The sequence below is a fragment of the Capra hircus genome, chromosome 5 (genome assembly GCF_001704415.2).
Source record: "Capra hircus breed San Clemente chromosome 5, ASM170441v1, whole genome shotgun sequence".
Taxonomy (NCBI): Eukaryota; Metazoa; Chordata; class Mammalia; order Artiodactyla; family Bovidae; genus Capra; species Capra hircus.
The window spans coordinates 11,713,753-11,733,473 of record NC_030812.1 but is presented as its reverse complement, the minus strand read 5'-3'; the positions used below and the strand labels follow the sequence as shown (position 1 = coordinate 11,733,473).

The following is a 19,721-nucleotide window of genomic DNA, read 5'->3' as shown; positions in this document are numbered from 1 at the left end:
AGCAAAATATTTAAGAACTGCATGTGTGTTGTGCGATGGGGAATGGAAAGGATAAGAGGTATTGGTCAATTTTGGTTATTAAATTACTGTTTCACTAAGGACCTAAGAAACAATGTTTCAGCATATATTTTATCAGCAAATTATTATAGAAGATTGCATACAGTTTTGATCGTATACATTTTAGATGACTCTTAAAAGCAAAAATAAATGGTAATAAGCACTAAAAGTGTATATATTTTGAAGTCATATTAAAGTAACTAGGGTTGTTTAAGCCCAACAGAAGGTTAAGCTGTAACTTAATTACTGATTTCACATATAGGGAAAACAATTAATGAGGATTAACCAGTTTTCTACAATTAGTGAAATACAAAAATACCTGGGAAAGAGAAAAAAATCCTCACTCTAAAATGACAAAGTACTAAAACACTGGTCAGCAACCAAACAAGGATTTAAATTTATAAAGAATTCTAGGATCTTTTGTTTATTCATTCTTTAGGGAAGACTTTTCAAAAAATGTAACAAGAGTAGAATATCATAACTTCAAAGGCTACCTTGATTTCTAAACAATGATTTAGGCCAAATGATTTCTAGAAACTCCTCTAATATTGTTTTAACATACAATGCTGCCTTTGTTTAAGATACATTGTCTCTTAAACATTATATGACTCAACATACTTGTAGTTTAAAAAAAGTTCAAAAATTTTTAAGAATTCAGAAGCTACTCTTGCTCAATAAAACTGGAATTCTGGTTACCAAGTCTAACATTAAACATAATGTTGCCCATGTGCTCATGCTTAGTCATGTCAGACTCTTTGCGACCCCATGGACTGTGGCCCTCCAGGCTCCCCTGTTCATGGGGATACTCCAGGCAAGAATACTGGAGTGGGTTGCCATGCCCTCCTCTAGGGTTCTTCCTAACCCAGGGATCAAACCCATGTCTCCTGCATTGCAGGTGGATTCTTTACCATCTGAGCCACCAAAGAAGCCCAAGAATATTAGAGTGGGTAATCTATCCTTTCGCCAGGGAACTTTCCAACCCAGGAATCGAACCAGGTCTCCTGTGTTGCAAGTAGATTCTTTACCAGCTGAGCTACCAGGGAAGCCCAATATTGCCCTACATACATCTTTACTCCAAATGTAAATGAAGTGTAAGAATTTTCTTGGAGTGAAATTTGAAAAATCCATCAATTGCATAATGAGAACTTATCTAACTAGCTTCTGTATTTGTACTTATGTTTAATTCAGGATTAAAAATGAGGGGAGGGCAAGGGCACCCCATTCTGGAAAACTATGATCGTCAGATTGTCAGATTTGTATTCTTATCAGATTTCGGTATCTATGGAAATCATGAAAGCCTGAATATAATTTTATTTTCTTGGTTCTTTCAATTTAATGTAATCAAACAAGATATGCAGCTTAAGTAAGCTAATATTAAAATTTAATTCTATGTTTTAGGGCCTTTACATAAATCAAATTATAGAATTTAAAACTGAAATCACCTCCAGATCTTTAATAATATCATGCAGTTCCGAATCAGCAGTGATAATAGATGTTAAAGGTGAATATATATTTGATTCATTTGACTTCGAAGTAATTTTTCTTCTCTCTTTACTTGTTTCAGACATTTTTCTTTTAGGTATTTGGGATGAGGAATTAGGTTCTATGGCATTAACAGGCAAAAGTTCTCTAAGAGAAAAGGCATTTTCAAAACACAAATTTTCCTCTCGGTGTGAATAAACCTTTAGGTTTTCCATTTGTCTTCTGATGTCAGAAATCACAGAACCCGAAAACTCTGATAAAAAGTCTGAGGTTGATGGCTTTTCTTGATTTGCATTACTGTTGTTACATATTCCCTCAATGTCTGCTTTACATTTAGTTTCATCTTGCACTTTCCTTTCTTTCGTTGTTTGTAATGCCAGTCCACTGACATCTGGCTTTGACCGCCTACGATAGACTTTCCAATGTTTCTTCAGTTTCCTGTTTCTCTCCTCAGCTCCATGAGTATTTGAGGAATCGATTCCATAAACTTTTAAGCCGTACTTTAAGGACAAAAAGGAGCTTAGGTAGCCTTTACCAGAACCCAGGTCAATTATCTAAAGAAAATCAGAATGAATTAAAGGAATTTCAGTTAGATGATAATAGCAATCTCAGTTTTTTTTAAGCAAATAAATAGATGGTTATAAAATTTATACAGCCTGTTATGCTTTACTCTATTTTAATTTTTGACCCCATTAAAAACAAATACTCATCATTTTTACTCACTATTTTAAGAGAAGTTCTAAGCAGCATAATAATGTCAAGAAAAAGATGTAAAAGATGAATATTGAAAATAAAATTGTCTTTCTTCACTAGAACATTTAGGTGTGACCTAAATCAAATCCCTTATGATTATTCAGTGGAAATGACAAATAGATTGAAGGAGTTAGACCTGGTAGACACAACGTCTGAAGAACTATGGACAGATGTTCCTAATATTGTACAGGAGGTGGTGACCAAAACCATCCTCAAGTAAAAGAAATGCAAAAAGGCAAAGTGGTTGTCTGGGAAGACTTTACAAATAGCTGAGAAGAGATGAGAAGTGAAAGGCAAGGGAGAAAAGGAAGGATATACCCAACTGAATGTACAGTTCCAGAGAACAGCAAGGAAAGAAAGCCTTCTTCAGTGAAAAATGCAAAGAATTAGAGGAAAACAACAGAATGGGAAAGACCAGAGATCTCTTAAAGAAAACTGGATATACAAGGCAACATTTCAAGAAAAGATGGGCACAATAAAGGAAAGAAATGACAAAGACTTAACAGAAGCAGAAGAGAATAAGTAGATGTGGCGAGAATACAACAGAAACTATACAAAAAAAGGTCTAAATACCCAGATAACCATGATGGTGTGGTCACTCACCTAGAGCCAGACATCCTTGAGTGCGAATTCAAGTGGGCCTTAGGAAGCATTATTATGAACAAAACTAGTGGAGATGATGGAATTCCAGTTGAGCTATTTCAAATCTGAAAAGATGATGCTGTTAAAGTGCTGCGCTCAATATGTCAGCAAATTTTGAAAACTCAGCAGTGGCCATAAGACTGGAAAGTCTGTTTTCATCCCAATCTTAAAGAAGGGCAATGTCAAAGAATGTTCAAACTACCATACAATTGCACTCATTTCACATGCTAGCAAGGTAATGATTAAAATCCTTCAAGCTAGGCTTCAATAGTATGTGAACTGAGAACTTCCAGATGTATAAGCTGGATTTAGAAAAGGCAGAGGAACCAGAGACCAAATAGCCAACATCCATCAGATCAGAGGAAAAGCAAGGGAGCTCCAGAATACAACTAATTCTGCTTCATTGACTACACTAAAGCCTTTGACTGTGTGGATCACAACAAACTGTGGAAAATTTTCAAAGAGACAGGAATACCAGACCACCTTACTTGGATCCTGAGAAACCTGTGCACAGGACAAGAAGCAACAGTTAGACCCTGATATCAAACAATGGACTGGCTCAAAACTGGGAAAGGAATATGTTACGACAGTATATTTTCACCCTGCATTTAACTTATTATACAGAGTAAATCATGCAAAATGCCAGGGCAGGGGATGACTAACAAGCTGGAATCAAGATTGCCAGGAGAAATATCAACAATCTCAGATATGCCAATGATACCACTCTAATGGCAGATAGCAAAGAATAACTAAATTAGAGCCTCTTGATGAGTGTGAAAGAGGAGAATGAAAAAGCTAGCTTAAAACTCAACATTCAAAAAACTAAGACCATGGCAGCTGGTCCCATCACTTCATGGCAAATAGAGGGGGAACAATGGAAAAGTGACAGACTTTATCTTCTTGGGCTCCAAAATCGCTGCGGACAGTGACTGCAACCATGAAATAAAAAATGCTTGCTCCTTGGAAGAAAAGTTACGACAAACCTAGAGAGTGTATTAAAAAGCAGAGACGAGGAGAAGGAGAAGATGGCGGAGCAATAGGATGGGGAGACCACTTTTTCCCTCACAAATTCATCAAAAGAACATTTCAACGCTGAGTAAACTTCACAAAACAACTTCTGAATGCTGGCAGAGGACATCAGGCACCCAGAAAAACTGATCATTGTCTTCAAAAACAGGTAGGAAAAGTATAAAAGATGGAAAAAAGAGACAAAAAAGGTAGGGAGGGAGCTCCATCCTGGGAAGGGAGTCTTAAAAAAGAGAGAAGTTTCCAAACACCAGGAAACACTCCCGCGGCCGAGTCTGTGGCGAGCCTTGGAAGCACAGAGGGCAACGTAACAGGGAGGAAAAATAAACAAATAATTAAAAGCAACAGATTAGGAGCCCAACGGCAACTCCCCCAGCGGAGAAGCAGCGCAGACGCCAGCATCCGCCACTAGCAAGCGGGGGCTGGGCAGGGAGGCGCGGGCTGCAGTGCTTTTCAAGAATCGGGCTGGAATGCCCCATCGTAACCAGGGCGAACTAACTTGGGCTAGCAAACCAGATTGTCGGATAGCTACCGCATGAAAAGCTCTAACATAAGACACCGCCAGGACCACGCACAGAACAAAGGACGGAGCAGAATTAGCCCGCTGCAGACCAACCCCCTCCGGTGACTGGCAGCCAGAGCCAGAAGGGCTGGAAGGGGGCAATCGCAGCCCCAGAAAAACTCCCAAACTGCAAGCAAGCTTCTTTGCTAACTAAGACTTCTTGGGGTTCGGGACAGTCACCATCTGCCTAAGGAGGGGCGCCAGCTGTACACCCAGAAAACTGGGCAGCAGGGTCGGGAAAGGCGATAAGGCGCAGCGACTGCACTCACCAAGCTCCCGAGCTGCTCGGACCTGGGAAGGGCACAAAACGCAGGCCCAACCGAGTCTGTGCCTCGGAGGACTACCTGAGTGCCTGAGCCTGAGCAGCTTAGACTGGGGAGGTGCATGCAGCCCAGGGCCAGCCTCAGACGGTTCCCGGCAGAGCAACCTAGAGCCTGAGCGGTGTGCGCCGTGAGCGGGGACAGGCCCAGTGGGGCTGAGACACTGCGAGCAAACGCCAGTGTTATTTGGTTGCAGCATCCCTCCCTCCCCACAGGGCGACTGAACAAGTGAGCCGAAAAACAAAAACATAAACAAAAACTGTCCACCACTATCCCCCTTGTGTCAGGGCGGAAAATAGACACTGAAGAGACCAGCAAACAGAAGAAGCTAAAACAGAGGGAACTGCCTCAGAAGTATAGATCTTAAGAAATATAAGCCAGACCAAGGAACTCTCTGAAAATGAACTGACCCCACACTGGTCACAACACCACCAGAGAAGTCCCAGATTTACCTTTACTATTTTTACGATCATTCTTTTTTTTGTTTTTGTTTTTTCTTCTTTTTTTATTTTAACATTTTTAAATTTTTAAGTTCTTAAAGCAAATGCCATATATATTTTTTTGTGTGGTTGTTGTTTTTTTAATAATTCATATGACTTTGTTTTTTTTCTCTTTTCTTCTTCGTCTTTTCTTTAATATTGTATTTTTGAAAATCCAACCTCTACTTTAGATTTTTAATCTTTGCTTTTTGGTATTCGTTATCAATTTTGTACCTTTAAAAATCCAATCTTCAGTACCCATTTTTACCTGAGAGTGAGATTACTGGCTTGACCACACTCTCCTCCTTTGAACTCTCCTTTGTCTCCACCAGGTTGCCTCTGTCCCCTCCTTCCCCCTCCTCTTCTCTATCCAACTCCATGAATCTCTGTGTGTTCCAGACAGTGGAGAACACTTAGGGAACTGTTTACTGGCTGGATGTGTCTCTCTCCTTTTCATTTCCCTCTTTTACCCTCCTGGCCACCTCTGTCTCCTTCCTCCCTCTCCTCTTCTCTGTATAACTCATGAACATCTCTGAGCAGTCCAGACTGTGGAGCACACATAAGGAAGTAATTACTGCCGAGCTTGCTCTCTCCTCTTCTGATCCTACCTCATCTCATTCCAGTCCCCTCTAACTCCCCCCTCCCTTTTCTCTTCTCCATGTAACTCAGTGAACCTCTCTCGGTGTCCCTCAATGTGGAGAAACTTTTCATTTCTAACCTAGATGTTTTATCATTAGTGCTGTATAGATGGAGAAGTCTTGAAGCTACTGTAAAAATATAACTGAAAACCAGAAGCAGGAGACTTAAGTCCAAATCCTGAGAATATCAGAGAACTCCTGAATCCAGGGAACATTAAAAGATAGGAGCTCATCAAACGCCTCTATACCTACACTGAAACCAAGCACCACCCAAGGGCCAACAAGTTCCAGAGCAAGACATACCATGCAAATTCTCCAGCAACACATGAACACACCCCTGAGCTTCAAAATACGGGCAGCTCAAGTTACTCCAAAACCATTAAGATCTCATAAATCATTACTGGACACTTCATTGCACTCCAGAGAGAAGAAATACAGCTCCACCCACCAGAACTCCGACACAAGCTTCCCTAAACAAGAAACCTTGACAAGCCACTGATACAACCCCATCCACAGTGAGGAAACTCCATAATAAAGACAACTCCACAAATTGCCAGAATACAGAAAGGCCACCCCAAACACAGTAATATAACCAAGATGAAGAGACAGAGGAATACCCAGCAGGTAAAGGAACAGGATAAATGCCCACCAAACCAAACAAAAGAGGAAGAGATAGGGAATCTACCTGATAAAGAATTCCAAATAATGATACTGAAAATGATCCAAAATCTTGAAATCAAAATGGAATCACAGATAAATAGTCTGGAGACAAGGATTGAGAAGATGCAAGAAAGGTTTAACAAGGACCTAGAAGAAATAAAAAAGAGTATATACTGAATAATGCAATAAATGAGATCAGAAACACTCTGGAGGCAACAAATAGTAGAATATCGGAGGCAGAAGATAGGATTAGTGAAATAGAAGATAGAATGGTAGAAATAAATGAATCAGAGAGGAAACAAGAATAACGAATTAAAAGAAATGAGGACAATCTCAGAGACCTCCAGGACAATATGAAACGCTCCAACATTCGAATTATAGGAGTCCCAGAAGAAGAAGACAAAAAGAAAGACCATGAGAAAATCCTTGAGGAGATAATAGTTGAAAACTTCCCTAAAATGGGGAAGGAAATAATCACCCAAGTCCAAGAAACCCAGAGAGTAACAAACAGGATAAACCCAAGGCAAAACACCCCAAGACACATATTAATCAAATTAACAAAGATCAAACACAAAGAAAAAATATTAAAAGCACCAAGGGAAAGACAACAAATAACACACAAGGGGATTCCCATAAGGATAACAGCTAATCTTTCAATAGAAACTCTTCAAGCCAGGAGGGAATGGCAAGACATACTTAAAGTGATGAAAGAAAATAACCTACAGCCCAGATTACTGTACCCAGCAAGGAGCTCATTCAAATATGAAGGAAAAATCAAAAGCTTTACAGACAAGCAAAAGCTGAGAGAATTCAGCACCAGCAAACCAGCTCTCCAACAATTGCTAAAGGATATTCTCTAGACAGGAAACACAAAAAGGGTGTATAAACCCGAACCCAAAACAATAAAGTAAATGGCAATGGGATGATACTTATCAATAATTACCTTAAACGTAAATGGGTTGAACGCCCCAACCAAAAGACAAAGACTGGCTGAATGAATACAAAAACAAGACCTCTATAATATGCTGCCTACAAGAGACCCATCGCAAAACAAGGGACACATACACACTGAAAGTGAAGGGCTGGAAAAAGATATTCCATGCAAATAGAGACCAAAAGAAAGCAGGAGTAGCTATACTCATATCAGATAAAATAGACTTTAAAGCAAAGGCTGTGAAAAGAGACAAAGAAGGACACTATGTAATGATCAAAGGATCAATCCAAGAAGAAGAGATAACAATTATAAATATATATGCACCCAATATAGGAGCACCACAATATGTAAGACAAATGCTAACAAGTATGAAAGGGGAAATTAACAATAACACAATAATAGTGGGAGACTTTAATATCCCACTCACACCGATGGACAGATCAACTAAACAGAAAATTAACAAAGAAACACAAACTTTAAATGATACAATGGACCAGTTAGACTTAACTGATATCTATAGGACATTTCACCCTAAAACAATGAATTTCACCTTTTTCTCAAGTGCTCACAGAAACTTCTCCAGGATAGATCACATCCTGGGCCATAAATCTAGCCTTGATAAATTCAAAAAAACTGAACTCATTCCAAGCATCTTTTCTGACCATAATGCATTAAGATTAGATCTCAATTACAGGAGAAAAACTATTAAAAATTCCAACATATGGAGGCTGAAAAACATGCTTCTGAACAACCAACAAATCACAGAAGAAATGAAAAAAGAAATCAAAATATGCATAGAAACTAATGAAAATGAAAACACAACAACCCAAAACCTGTGGGACACTATAAAAGCAGTGCTAAGAGGAAAGTTCATAGCACTACAGGCATACCTCAAGAAACAAGAAAAAAGTCAAATAAATAACCTAACTCTATACCTAAAGCAACTAGAAAAGGAAGAAATGGAGAATGCCAGAGTTAGTAGAAGGAAAGAAATCTTAAAAATTAGGGCAGACATAAATGCAAAAGAAACAAAAGAGACCATAGCAAAAATCAACAAAGCCAAAAGCTGGTTCTTTGAAAGGATAAATAAAATTGACAAACCATTAGCCAGACTCATCAAGAAACAAAGAGAGAAAAATCAAATTAATAAAATTAGAAATGAAAATGGAGAGATCACAACAGACAACACAGAAATACAAAGGATCATAAGAGACTACTATCAGCAATTATATGCCAATAAAATGGACAACGTGGAAGAAATGGACAAATTCTTAGAAAAGTACAACTTTCCAAAACTGAACTGGGAAGAAATAGAAAATCTTAACAGACCCATCACAAGCAAGGAAATTGAAACTGTAATCATATATCTTCCAGCAAACAAAAGCCCAGGTCCAAATGGCTTCACAGCTGAATTCTACCAAAAATTTCAAGAAGAGCTAACACCTATCCTACTCGAACTCTTCCAGAAAATTGCAGAGGAAGGTAAACTTCCAAACTCATTCTATGAGGCCACCATCACCCTAATACCAAAACCTGACAAAGATGCCACAAGGAAAGAAAACTACAGGCCGATATCACTGATAAACATAGATGCAAAAATCCTCAACAAAATTCTAGCAATCAGAATCCAGCAACACATTAAAAAGATCATACACCATGACCAAGTGGGCTTTATCCCAGGCATGCAAGGATTCTTCAATATCCGCAAATCAATCAATGTAATTCACCACATTAACAAATTGAAAAATAAAAGCCATATGGTTATCTCAATAGATGCAGAGAAAGCCTTTGACAAAATTCAACATCCATTTATGATAAGAACTCTCCAGAAGGCAGGAATAGAAGGAACATACCTCAACATAATAAAAGCTATATATCATAAAACCACAGCAAACATTATCCTCAATGGTGAAAAATTGAAAGCATTTCCCCTAAAATCAGGAACAAGACAAGGGTGCCGACTTTCACCGCTACTGTTCAACATAGTTCTGGAAGTTTTGGCCACAGCAATCAGAGCAGAGATAGAAATAAAAGGAATCCAAATTGGAAAAGAAGAAGTAAAACTCACACTGTTTGCAGATGACATGATCCTCTACATAGAAAACCCTAAAGACTCCACCAGAAAATTACTAGAACTAATCAATGAATATAGTAAAGTTGCAGGATATAAAATCAACACACAGAAATCCCTTGCATTCCTATACACTAATAATGAGAAAGTAGAAAAAGAAATTAAGGAAACAATTTCATTCACCATTGCAATGAAAAGAATAAAATACTTGAGAATATATCTACCTAAAGAAACTAAAGACCTATATATAGAAAACTATAAAACACTGATGAAAGAAATCAAAGAGGGTGGATTCATGTCAATGTATGGCAAAACCAATACAGTATTGTAAAGTAAAATAAAGCAAAAATAAAAATTAAAAACTTAAAAAGAAAAAAAAGAAAAAAAAATTAAAAAAAAAGAAGAAATCAAAGAGGACACTAATAGATGGAGAAATATACCATATTCATGGATTGGAAGAATCAATATAGTGAAAATGAGTATACTACCCAAAGCAATCTACAGATTCAATGCAATCCCTATCAAGCTACCAGTGGTAGTTTTCACAGAGCTAGAACAAATAATTTCACAATTTGTATGGAAATACAAAAAACCTCGAATAGCCAAAGCAATCTTGAGAAAGAAGAATGGAACTGGAGGAATCAACTTGCCTGACTTCAGGCTCTACTACAAAGCCACATTCATCAAGACAGTATGGTACTAGCACAAAGATAGAAATATAGATCAAAGGAACAAAATAGAAAGCCCAGAGATAAATCCACACACCTATGGACACCTTATCTTTGACAAAGGAGCCAAGAATATACAATGGATTAAAGACAATCTCTTTAACAAGTGGTGCTGGGAAAACTGGTCAACCACTTGTAAAAGAATGAAACTAGAACACTTTCTAACACCGCACACAAAAATAAACTCAAAATGGATTAAAGATCTAAATGTAAGATCAGAAACTATAAAACTCCTAGAGGAGAACATAGGCAAAACACTCTCCGACATAAATCACAGCAGGATTCTCTATGACCCACCTCCCAGAATACTGGAAATAAAAGCAAAAATAAACAAATGGGATCTAATTAAAATTAAAAGCTTCTGCACAACAAAGGAAAATATAAGCAAAGTGAAAAGACAGCCTTCAGAATGGGAGAAAAATAATAGCAAATGAAGCAACTGACAAACAACTAATCTCAAAAATATGCAAACAACTTATGCAGCTCAAGTCCAGAAAAATAAACGACCTAATCAAAAAATGGGCCAAAGAACTAAATAGACATTTCTCCAAAGAAGACATACAGATGGCTAACAAACACATGAAAAGATGCTCAACATCACTCATTATGAGATAAATGCAAATCAAGACCACAATGAGGTACCATTTCACACCAGTCAGAATGGCTGTGATCCAAAAGTCCACAAGCAATAAATGCTGGAGAGGGTGTGGAGAAAAGGGAACCCTCTTACACTGTTGGTGGGAATGCAAACTAGTACAGCCACTAAGAAGAACAGTGTGATTCCTTAAAAAACTGGAAATAGAACTGCCTTATGACCCAGCAATCCCACTGCTGGGCATACACATAGAGGAAACCAGAATTGAAAGAGACACGTGTACCCCAATGTTCATTGCAGCACTGTTTATAATAGCCAGGACACGGAAGTAACCTAGATGTCCATCAGCAGATGAATGGATAAGAAAGCTGTGGTACATATACACAATGGAGTATTACTCAGCCATTAAAAAGAATACATTTGAATCAGTTCTAATGAGGTGGATGAAACTGGAGCCGATTATACAGAGTGAAGTAAGCCAGAAAGAAAAACACCAATACAGTATACTAACACATATATATGGAATTGAGAAAGATGATAATGATAACCCTATATGCGAGACAGCGCGAGAGACACAGATGTAAAGAACAGACTTTTGGACTCTGTGGGAGAGGGAGAGGGTGGGATGATTTGGGAGAATGGCATTGAAACATGTATATTATCATGTAAGAAACGAATCGCTAGTCTAGGTTCGATACAGGATACAGGATGCTTGGGGCTGGTGCACTGGGATGACCCAGAGAGATGATATGGGGAGGGTGGTGGGAGGGGGGTTCAGGGTTGGGAACTCATGTACACCTGTGGTGGATTCATGTCAATGTATGGCAAAACCAATACAGTATTGTAAAGTAAAAAAATAACATTTAAATTAAAAAAAAAAGAGGCATTAAGCAAAAAAAAAAAAAAAAAGCAGAGTCATCACTTGGCCCACAATGATCTGTATAATCAAAACTACAGTTTTTCCAGTAGTCATGTATGAATGTGAGAGATGGACCGTAAAGAAGGCTGAGAGCTGAGGAATTAATGCTTTTGAACTGTGGCGCTAGAGAAGACTCTTGAGAGTCCCTCGGATAGCAAGAAGATCAAACCAGTCAATCCTAAAGGAAATCAACACTGAATATTCACTGGAAGGACTGATGCTGAAGCTGAAGTTCCAGTACTCTGACCACCTGATTCAAAGAGCTGACTCACTGGAAAAGACCCTGATGCTGGGGAAGACTGAGGCAGGAGGAGAAGGGAGCAACAGAGGATGAGATGGTTGGATGGCATCACTGGTTCAATGAATGAGTTTCAGCAAACTCTGGGAGATGGTGAAGGACAAGGAGGCCTGGCGTGCTGCTGCCCATTGGGTCACAATGAGAGATAACTGAGCGACTAAACAACAATGTGAAACATGCTATTTCAAGTTTTTTCTCTGCACTTTAAAAATTAATGTTTTATCAATTTAAAATTTATTATATAATATTTCATATAAATAAATAAGTATGCTCAAAATGAAAAGATATAAAGGACAACAACAAATACCCATCAAAGATTTAAGTATAAGTGATTTATTTGGGAAGTGAAGAAAACACCGATAGGGAAACAGAGAAGAAAAAAAGAGAAAGGAAGGCAGCCCAACAAAAGGTGTGTTTGTGGGCAAAATATGACTTAGCACAACCTGGGTTTAATCCCACTGGAAAACTCGGACAGCCAGTGAAGAACACATACCTCAGAGTCAAGCCACCTGGAAAGTCCGGGAGTTGATGTACTAACTTGGATTAGTCATTAATTCAAGGATGCACACAGGGAGGAATTAATCCCCAGAATGTGTATGCAGGCAGTGCCATACTTCAGCACACAGAGGAAAATCCACAAGGAAAGAAATACAGCAATTGCCAGGACAGAAAGTAGCTGGGTCACCATGATGTGGTAAGGCCCAATAGTATTTGAATAAGGCATCCAGTACCATCTGCTATATCCATGAAGCCACCAGCCAACCGAGGGATGGTTATGTTAGTAATTACATTCCATATAACCATGTTCCTTTCCATATCCTATCTCCCTGCTTCCCCTACCAGAGGTAACAACTATTATCAGATTATTGTCTATGATTCCCTTGCTTCTTTAATGTTTTTTTGCATTTTTTTTTTGCATTATATGCAGAGTACATCATGAGAAATGCTGGATTGGAAGAAGCAAAAGCTGGAATCAAGATTGCTGGGAGAAATATCAATAACCTCAGATATGCAGATGACACCACCCTTATGGCAGAAAGGGAAGAGGAGCTAAAAAGCCTCTTGATGAAAGTTAAATTGGAGAGTGAAAAAGTTGGCTTAAAGCTCAACATTCAAAAAATGAAGATCATGGCATCTGGTCTCATCACTTCATGGGAAATAGATGGGGAAACAGTGGAAAAAGTGTCAGACTTTATTTTTTGGGGCTCCAAAATCACTGCAGATGGTGACTGCAGCCATGAAATTAAAAGATGCTTACTTCTTGGAAGAAAGGTTATGAGCAACCTAGATAGTATATTCAAAAGCAGAGACATTACTTTGCCAACAAAGGTCCGTCTAGTCAAGGCTATGGTTTTTCCTGTGGTCGTGTATGGATGTGAGAGTTGGACAGTGAAGAAGGCTGAGTGCTGAAGAATTGATGCTTTTGAACTGTGGTGTTGGAGAAGACTGTTGAGAGTCCCTTGGACTGCAAGGAGATCCAACCAGTCCATTCTGAAGGAGATCAACCCTGGGATTTCTTTGGAAGGAATGATGCTAAAGCTGAAACTCCAGTACTTTGGCCACCTCATGCAAAGAGTTGACTCACTGGAAAAGACTTTGATGCTGGGAGGGATTGGGGGCAGGAGGAGAAGAGGACGACCAAGGATGAGATGGCTGGATGGCATCACTGACTCAATGGACGCGAGTCTGAGTGAACTCCGGGAGTCGGTGATGGACAGGGAGGCCTGGCATGCTGCAATTCATGGGTTCGCAAAGAGTCAGACACGACTGAGTGACTGATCTGATTTTAAGAGCTTTTTAAAAATGGTACCATAAAATATGTAGTCATCAGTAAATTGCTTATTTTTCCCATTCATTTGTATGCTTCTAATATTCCTTCATATGTTACACACAACAGCAGCTGGTTATGTTTTACTGTGTACTTGCCCCCTTTACTCTGGTTGCATATCACCATCATGGTGAGCCTGTTACTGATCCTGACAGGTACTGCTTGGGCATGACAAATGGAGAAAAGGTTGAAAGCTACTGCCTCAGCTCTTGCCTTAGTTCCTACCCTCAAGATCTATGTTGCCATAAGTGGTTCTGCAAGCCTGGCTCAAGCGGTAATCATTTTCTAACCATCCTCAAACTCTCTAGAAGTCTGGACGAATACATGGAAAAGATTCTAAGGCCTCCTAAAAACTGAAGAAGGGAAAGTCCTCCATGACCCGGACAAATGTTCTTGTAGGGATAAGAAAAATAACTATTTTTATAGGTCAATATAGGCAAGTCACTGATTTTATTTTAGCATCTGTTTTCAGATATTACTAACTTTCACAAAGGCTATTTTTGACAACAGGAATGCATTATGATTCTGACACCAGGAAGGAATCCAGGTTTCTTTGTGTTACAATAATGAGGCAGATGCCCCTGACCACAGCTTAGTACCCCAGGTCCTTGGGAACACCTAGTGGTAAACAATTCTGCAGGTAGTCATCTTCATAATGTTGTTTCAAGGTAGAATTACAACATAAGAAAATTACCATAGCTTCGATCCACTCTGAAAAAAGTGAAATTTGTAGCAAAATATTAATAGCCATATCTTCTTTTTAGTACAGATGTTAGAGTTGGACCATAAGGAAGGCTGAGCTGAAGAAGTGATGTTTTTGAAATGCGGTGTTGGAGAAGACTCTTGAGAATCCCTTGGACTGCAAGGAGATCCAACCAGTCCATCCTAAAGGAAATCAACCCTGAATATTCACTGAAAGGACTGATGCTGATAATGAAGCTGAAGTGCCAATACTCTGGCCACCTGGTGTGCAGAGCTGACTCATTAGAAAAGACCCTGATGCTGAAGAAGACTGAAGGCAAGAAGAGAAGGAGATGTATAATTGCAGTGTGTTGGGTACTGAAAGCATATTTAAAGGATCAGAAATGATGTGATGTATCTCACATTAGCTATTACTTAATGACGTTTTAAAGACTAGATGAGGACAGTAGAAAAGGAAATTTGAATGTTACCCCCCAAAACAGTAATAATTTTAACACGAGAATATATAGGGAAAATACTCTTATTACCTGCTTTATTCCACAGTATTCAGCAATACTGCTGATGAGTTCTGACATTGCCTGAACTTCGTGAGATTTTTTCAAATTCATAAACTCATCAAGTTTCACATTCTCATCTGAACAAAAATAAAACAAAATTAACATACTGCTACTAAAGAAATAAAATGTGATAAGAATCATCAGCTAATGATCATGTTTTCTGTAATTAAATATGAAAATAATACAGAGATCCTATTGTGGTTTCTGTATGATAGATATCTACTAGTTTAACTATTATGAATCAAATTTGAATTAATAAAATGAAAAAGACTCATATAACATTATTAAAAATGTTCCTTGAAATATAAAACAACTGCAAAGGAAAAGACTGATAACTAGTCTACAATGCAGGAAAAAAAATGTGGAGATTTATAACTACGTTGTTTGTTTAATATGGTGCATAAGAAAATCAATTCATTTAGAATAGATAAGTCTACCAGGGCTCATGATACAAGGTCTAACAAATTAAGAACATGTTGGAAATATAGACATATATGAATAGTACATTACTTCTAAATGCCTAAAAAACATACATACACACACAAACACACCTACCAGTTTTCTGTTTTTGATTTCCATGAAGGGCCACAAGCAGTTGATCAAAAGGAGTACATATCCCCAAGTTTTGTACAGAATAACACTTTGCAGCCAGAGCAAACGCTTCCACATTCACCAGCTTTTGGGACGTTTCACAAAATATTTTTGGAAAATCAGTAACTTCTAAAAAAATCAAGACAAAAAGAGAAATGTTGGCAACAAAATAAGCAATAACTAGCTAAATGGTTGGAGATTTAAAAAACAATCAATGAAGAACAAATATTGTATATTAATTCATATATACGGAATCTAGAAAGATGGCACTGATGAACCTACTTGCCGGGCAGCAATGGAAACACAGACAGAAAACAGACTTGGGGACACAGGGGCAGGGGAAGGAGAAGGTTTGTACTCCCTCACAGAGAGTAGCATGAAAACATATACTCTACCATATGTAAAACAGATGGCCAGAGAGAATCTGCTGTATGACACAGGAAACTCAAATTGGGGCTCTCTAAAAACCTAGAGGGCTGGGAAGGGGCAACAGGTGGGAAGGAAGGGACATATGCATGTTGCTGTTGTTTAGTCACTCAGTTGTGTCCGACTCTATGCTACCCCATGGACTGCAGCACACCAGGCTTCCCAGTCCTTCACAATCTTCTGGAGCTTGCTCAAACTCATGTCCATTCAGTCGGTGATGCCATTCAAACATCTTGTCCTGTGTCATCTCCTTCTCTTCTTGCCTTCAATCTTCTTCAGCATCAATCTCTTTTCTAATGAGTCAGCTCTGCACACCAGGTGACCAAAGTATTGGCACTTCAGCTTCATTATCAGCATCAGTCCTTTCAGTGAATATTCAGGGTTGATTTCCTTTAGAATGGACTGGTTGGATCTCCCTGCAGTCCAAGGGATTCTCAAGAGTCTTCTCCAATACCACATTTCAAAAACATCACTTCTTCAGCTCAGCCTTCCTTATGGTCCAACTCTAACATCTGTACATGACTACTGGAAAAACCATAGCTTTGACTAGACAGACCTTTGCTGCAAAGTAATGTCTCTGATCCTTAACATGCTGTCTAGGTTTGTCACAGCTTTTCTTCCAAGGAGCAAGCGTCTTTTAATTTCATGACTGTAGTCACTGTCCACAGTGATTTTGGAGCCTAGAAAAGTCTCTCGCTGTTTCCATTGTTTCCCAATCTATTTGCCGTAAGTCATGGGACTGGATGCCATGATCTTCGTTTTTTGAATGTTGAGTTTTAAGCCAGCTTTTTCACTCTCTTCTTTCACCTTCATCATGAGGCTCTTTAGTTTCTCTTTTCTTTCTGCCATAAAGGTGGTGTCATCAAATATGTGAGGTTATTGATATTTCTTCTGCCAATCTTGATCCCAGCTTGTGCTTCATCCAGCCTGGCATTTTGCATGATGTACTCTGCATATAAGTTAAATAAGCACAGTGACAATATGCAGCCTTGATGTACTCCTTTCCCAGTTTTGAACCAGTCTGTTGTTCAAAATCAGGTTCTAACTGTTGCTTCTTGTCCTGCATATAGGTTTCTTAGGTTTCTTAGGAGGCAGGTGGTCTGGTATTTCCATCTATTTAAGAATTTTCCACAGTTTGTTGAGATCCACACAGTCAAAGGCTTTAGCATAGTCAATGAAGCAGAGGTAGATGTTTTTCTAGAATTATCTTGCTTTTTCTCTGATCCGATGGATGCTGGTAATTTGATCTCTGGTTCCTCTCCTTTTTCTAAATCCAGTTTGGACATCTGGAAGTTCTTAGTTCACATACTTTTGAAGCCTAGTTTGCACGATTTTGAGCATTACTTTGCTAGCATGTGAGATGAGTGCAATTGTGCAGTAGTTTGAACATTCCTTGGTGTTGCTCTTTTTTGGGATTGGAATGAAAACTCACCTTTTCCAGTTCTGTGGCTACTGCTGAGTTTTCCAAATTTGCTGGCATATTGAGTGCAGCACTTTAAAGCATCATCTTTTAGGATTTGAAATAACTCAACTGCAATTCCATCACCTCCACTAGCTTTGTTTGTAGTGATGCTTCCTAAGGCCCACTTAACTTTGCACTCCTAGATGTCTGGCTCTAGGTAAATGATCACACTATTACGTTTATCCTGGTATTAAGATATTTTTCATATAGTTCTTCTGTGTATTGTTGTCATCTCTTCTCAATACCCTCTGCTTCTGTAGGTATATACCATTTCTGTCCTTTATTGAGCCATCTTTGCATGAAATGTTCCCTTGCTGCTGCTGGTCTTTCCCCGTTCTATTGTTCTCCTCTACTTCTTTGCATTGATCACTTAGGACAGCTTTCTTATCTCTCCTTGCTATTCTTTGGAACTCTGCATTCAGATAGATATATCTTTCCCTTTCTCCTTCGCCTTTTGCTTCTTGTCTCTTCTCAGCTATTTGTAAGGCCTCCTCAGACAACCATTTTGCTTTTTTGCATTTCTTTTTCTTGAGGATTGTTTTGATCACCACCTCCTGCACAATGTCACGAACCTCTGTCCATAGTTTTTCAGGCACTCTGTCTACCAGATCTAATTCCTTGAATCTATTTGCCACTTTCACTGTATAATCATAAGGGATCTGATTTAGTCATACCTGAATGGTCCAGCGGTTTTTCCTACTTTCTTCAATCTAAGTCTGAATTTTGCAATAAGGAGTTCATGATCTGAGCCTCGGTCAGCCCTGGTCTTGTTCTTGCTGACGGTATAGAGCTTCTCCATTTATACCTATGGCTAATTCATGTTGATGTATGACAGAAACCAACACAACACTGTAAAGCAATTATCCTTTCATTAAAAATAAATAAATTTTTAAAAACTATAAAAAAATGAAAAACATTGATCTTACAACAAATTACATTTTCATTTTGGTGTGAATTTTGGCAATATCACTAACAGTTCCATTATATTTATTATTTAAACTATTAACTATCTATTCGTAGCAGCTAGTTTTCTCGTAATACACTATACAAGTATATACTTAGATTCCACATATAATTTGGTATTTTTGTTGTTGATCTTTCAAAAACCAAGAAAAGAAAGAAGGAAAGAAAAACATTTAAAATCATGCTAAACTGAAATATGGTCATTAGATTTATGAATGATCCTGGCTGACATACAACCATATATTTAAAGAAGGTCAGTCCATCCAATGCTGTTACACCCTGTCCACACTGCAGGTGGAACAGCAGCAATATTTTCAATGGTGAAAGTGAAAGTCACTCAGTCATATCTGATTCCTATGACCCTGTGGACTATACAGTCCATGGAGTTCTCCAGCCAGAATACTGGAGTTGGTAGCCTTTCCCTTCTTCAGGGGATCTTCCCAAGCCAGAGATTGAACCCAATCTCCCGCATTGCAGGCAGATTCTTTACCAGCTGAGCCACAAGGGAAGCCCAAGAATACCTGAGTGGGTAGCCTATCCCTTTCCAGCGGAACTTTCCTACCCAGGAATAAAACCGGGGTCTCCTGCATTGCAGGCAGATTCTTTACCAACTGAACTATCAGGGAAGCCCTTCAATGGTATAAATGTTATTATAAAAAAGTCCCTGCACCCTGATTCACTGGACCATGGCGTGTTTGTATGTGTGTGCATGTGTGTTTGTTCAATAAACTGTCAATATAGTTCTAAAATTAATCAGGTTATGATTATGTGAAAACTGTTCATTTTCTTCCAATGTCAGTTTAAAGCAGACGTTGTCTAAGCTTCAGATAGAAACTACTGATAGCTGCCCAATGCTCACTGATTTAGCAGAGTGAACTACCACTCTTTAAACACCCTGCGTCACTCTCTGTGTGAGGATCATACACCCTGTTGAACTCAGATGTGGCTGCATCTCCCCAAGGTGAATGAACTATGCCATTTTCAGACAGAAGTTTTAAAAATATCAAAAGATTCACTATAGTTTCTTT

At 38.6% G+C, this 19,721-nt stretch overlaps 1 protein-coding gene across 3 annotated transcripts in view; it reads right to left on the bottom strand.

The window, feature by feature from the left end:
* METTL25 (methyltransferase like 25) overlaps positions 1 to 19,721 on the bottom strand; it is a 130,511-nt gene that overhangs the window by 91,297 nt on the left and 19,493 nt on the right. For all 3 annotated transcript variants that reach the window (XR_001295652.2, XM_013963711.2, XM_013963710.2), the window contains exons 2-4: positions 15,807 to 15,971; positions 15,222 to 15,328; positions 1,500 to 2,093 (exon numbers count right to left, since the gene is read on the bottom strand). Coding sequence is in view for 2 of the 3 variants with exons in the window: in XM_013963711.2 (XP_013819165.2) it covers positions 1,500 to 2,093; positions 15,222 to 15,328; positions 15,807 to 15,971 (866 nt within the window). In the remaining variant the exon portion in view is untranslated. The remainder of the gene's footprint in view (positions 1 to 1,499; positions 2,094 to 15,221; positions 15,329 to 15,806; positions 15,972 to 19,721) is intronic.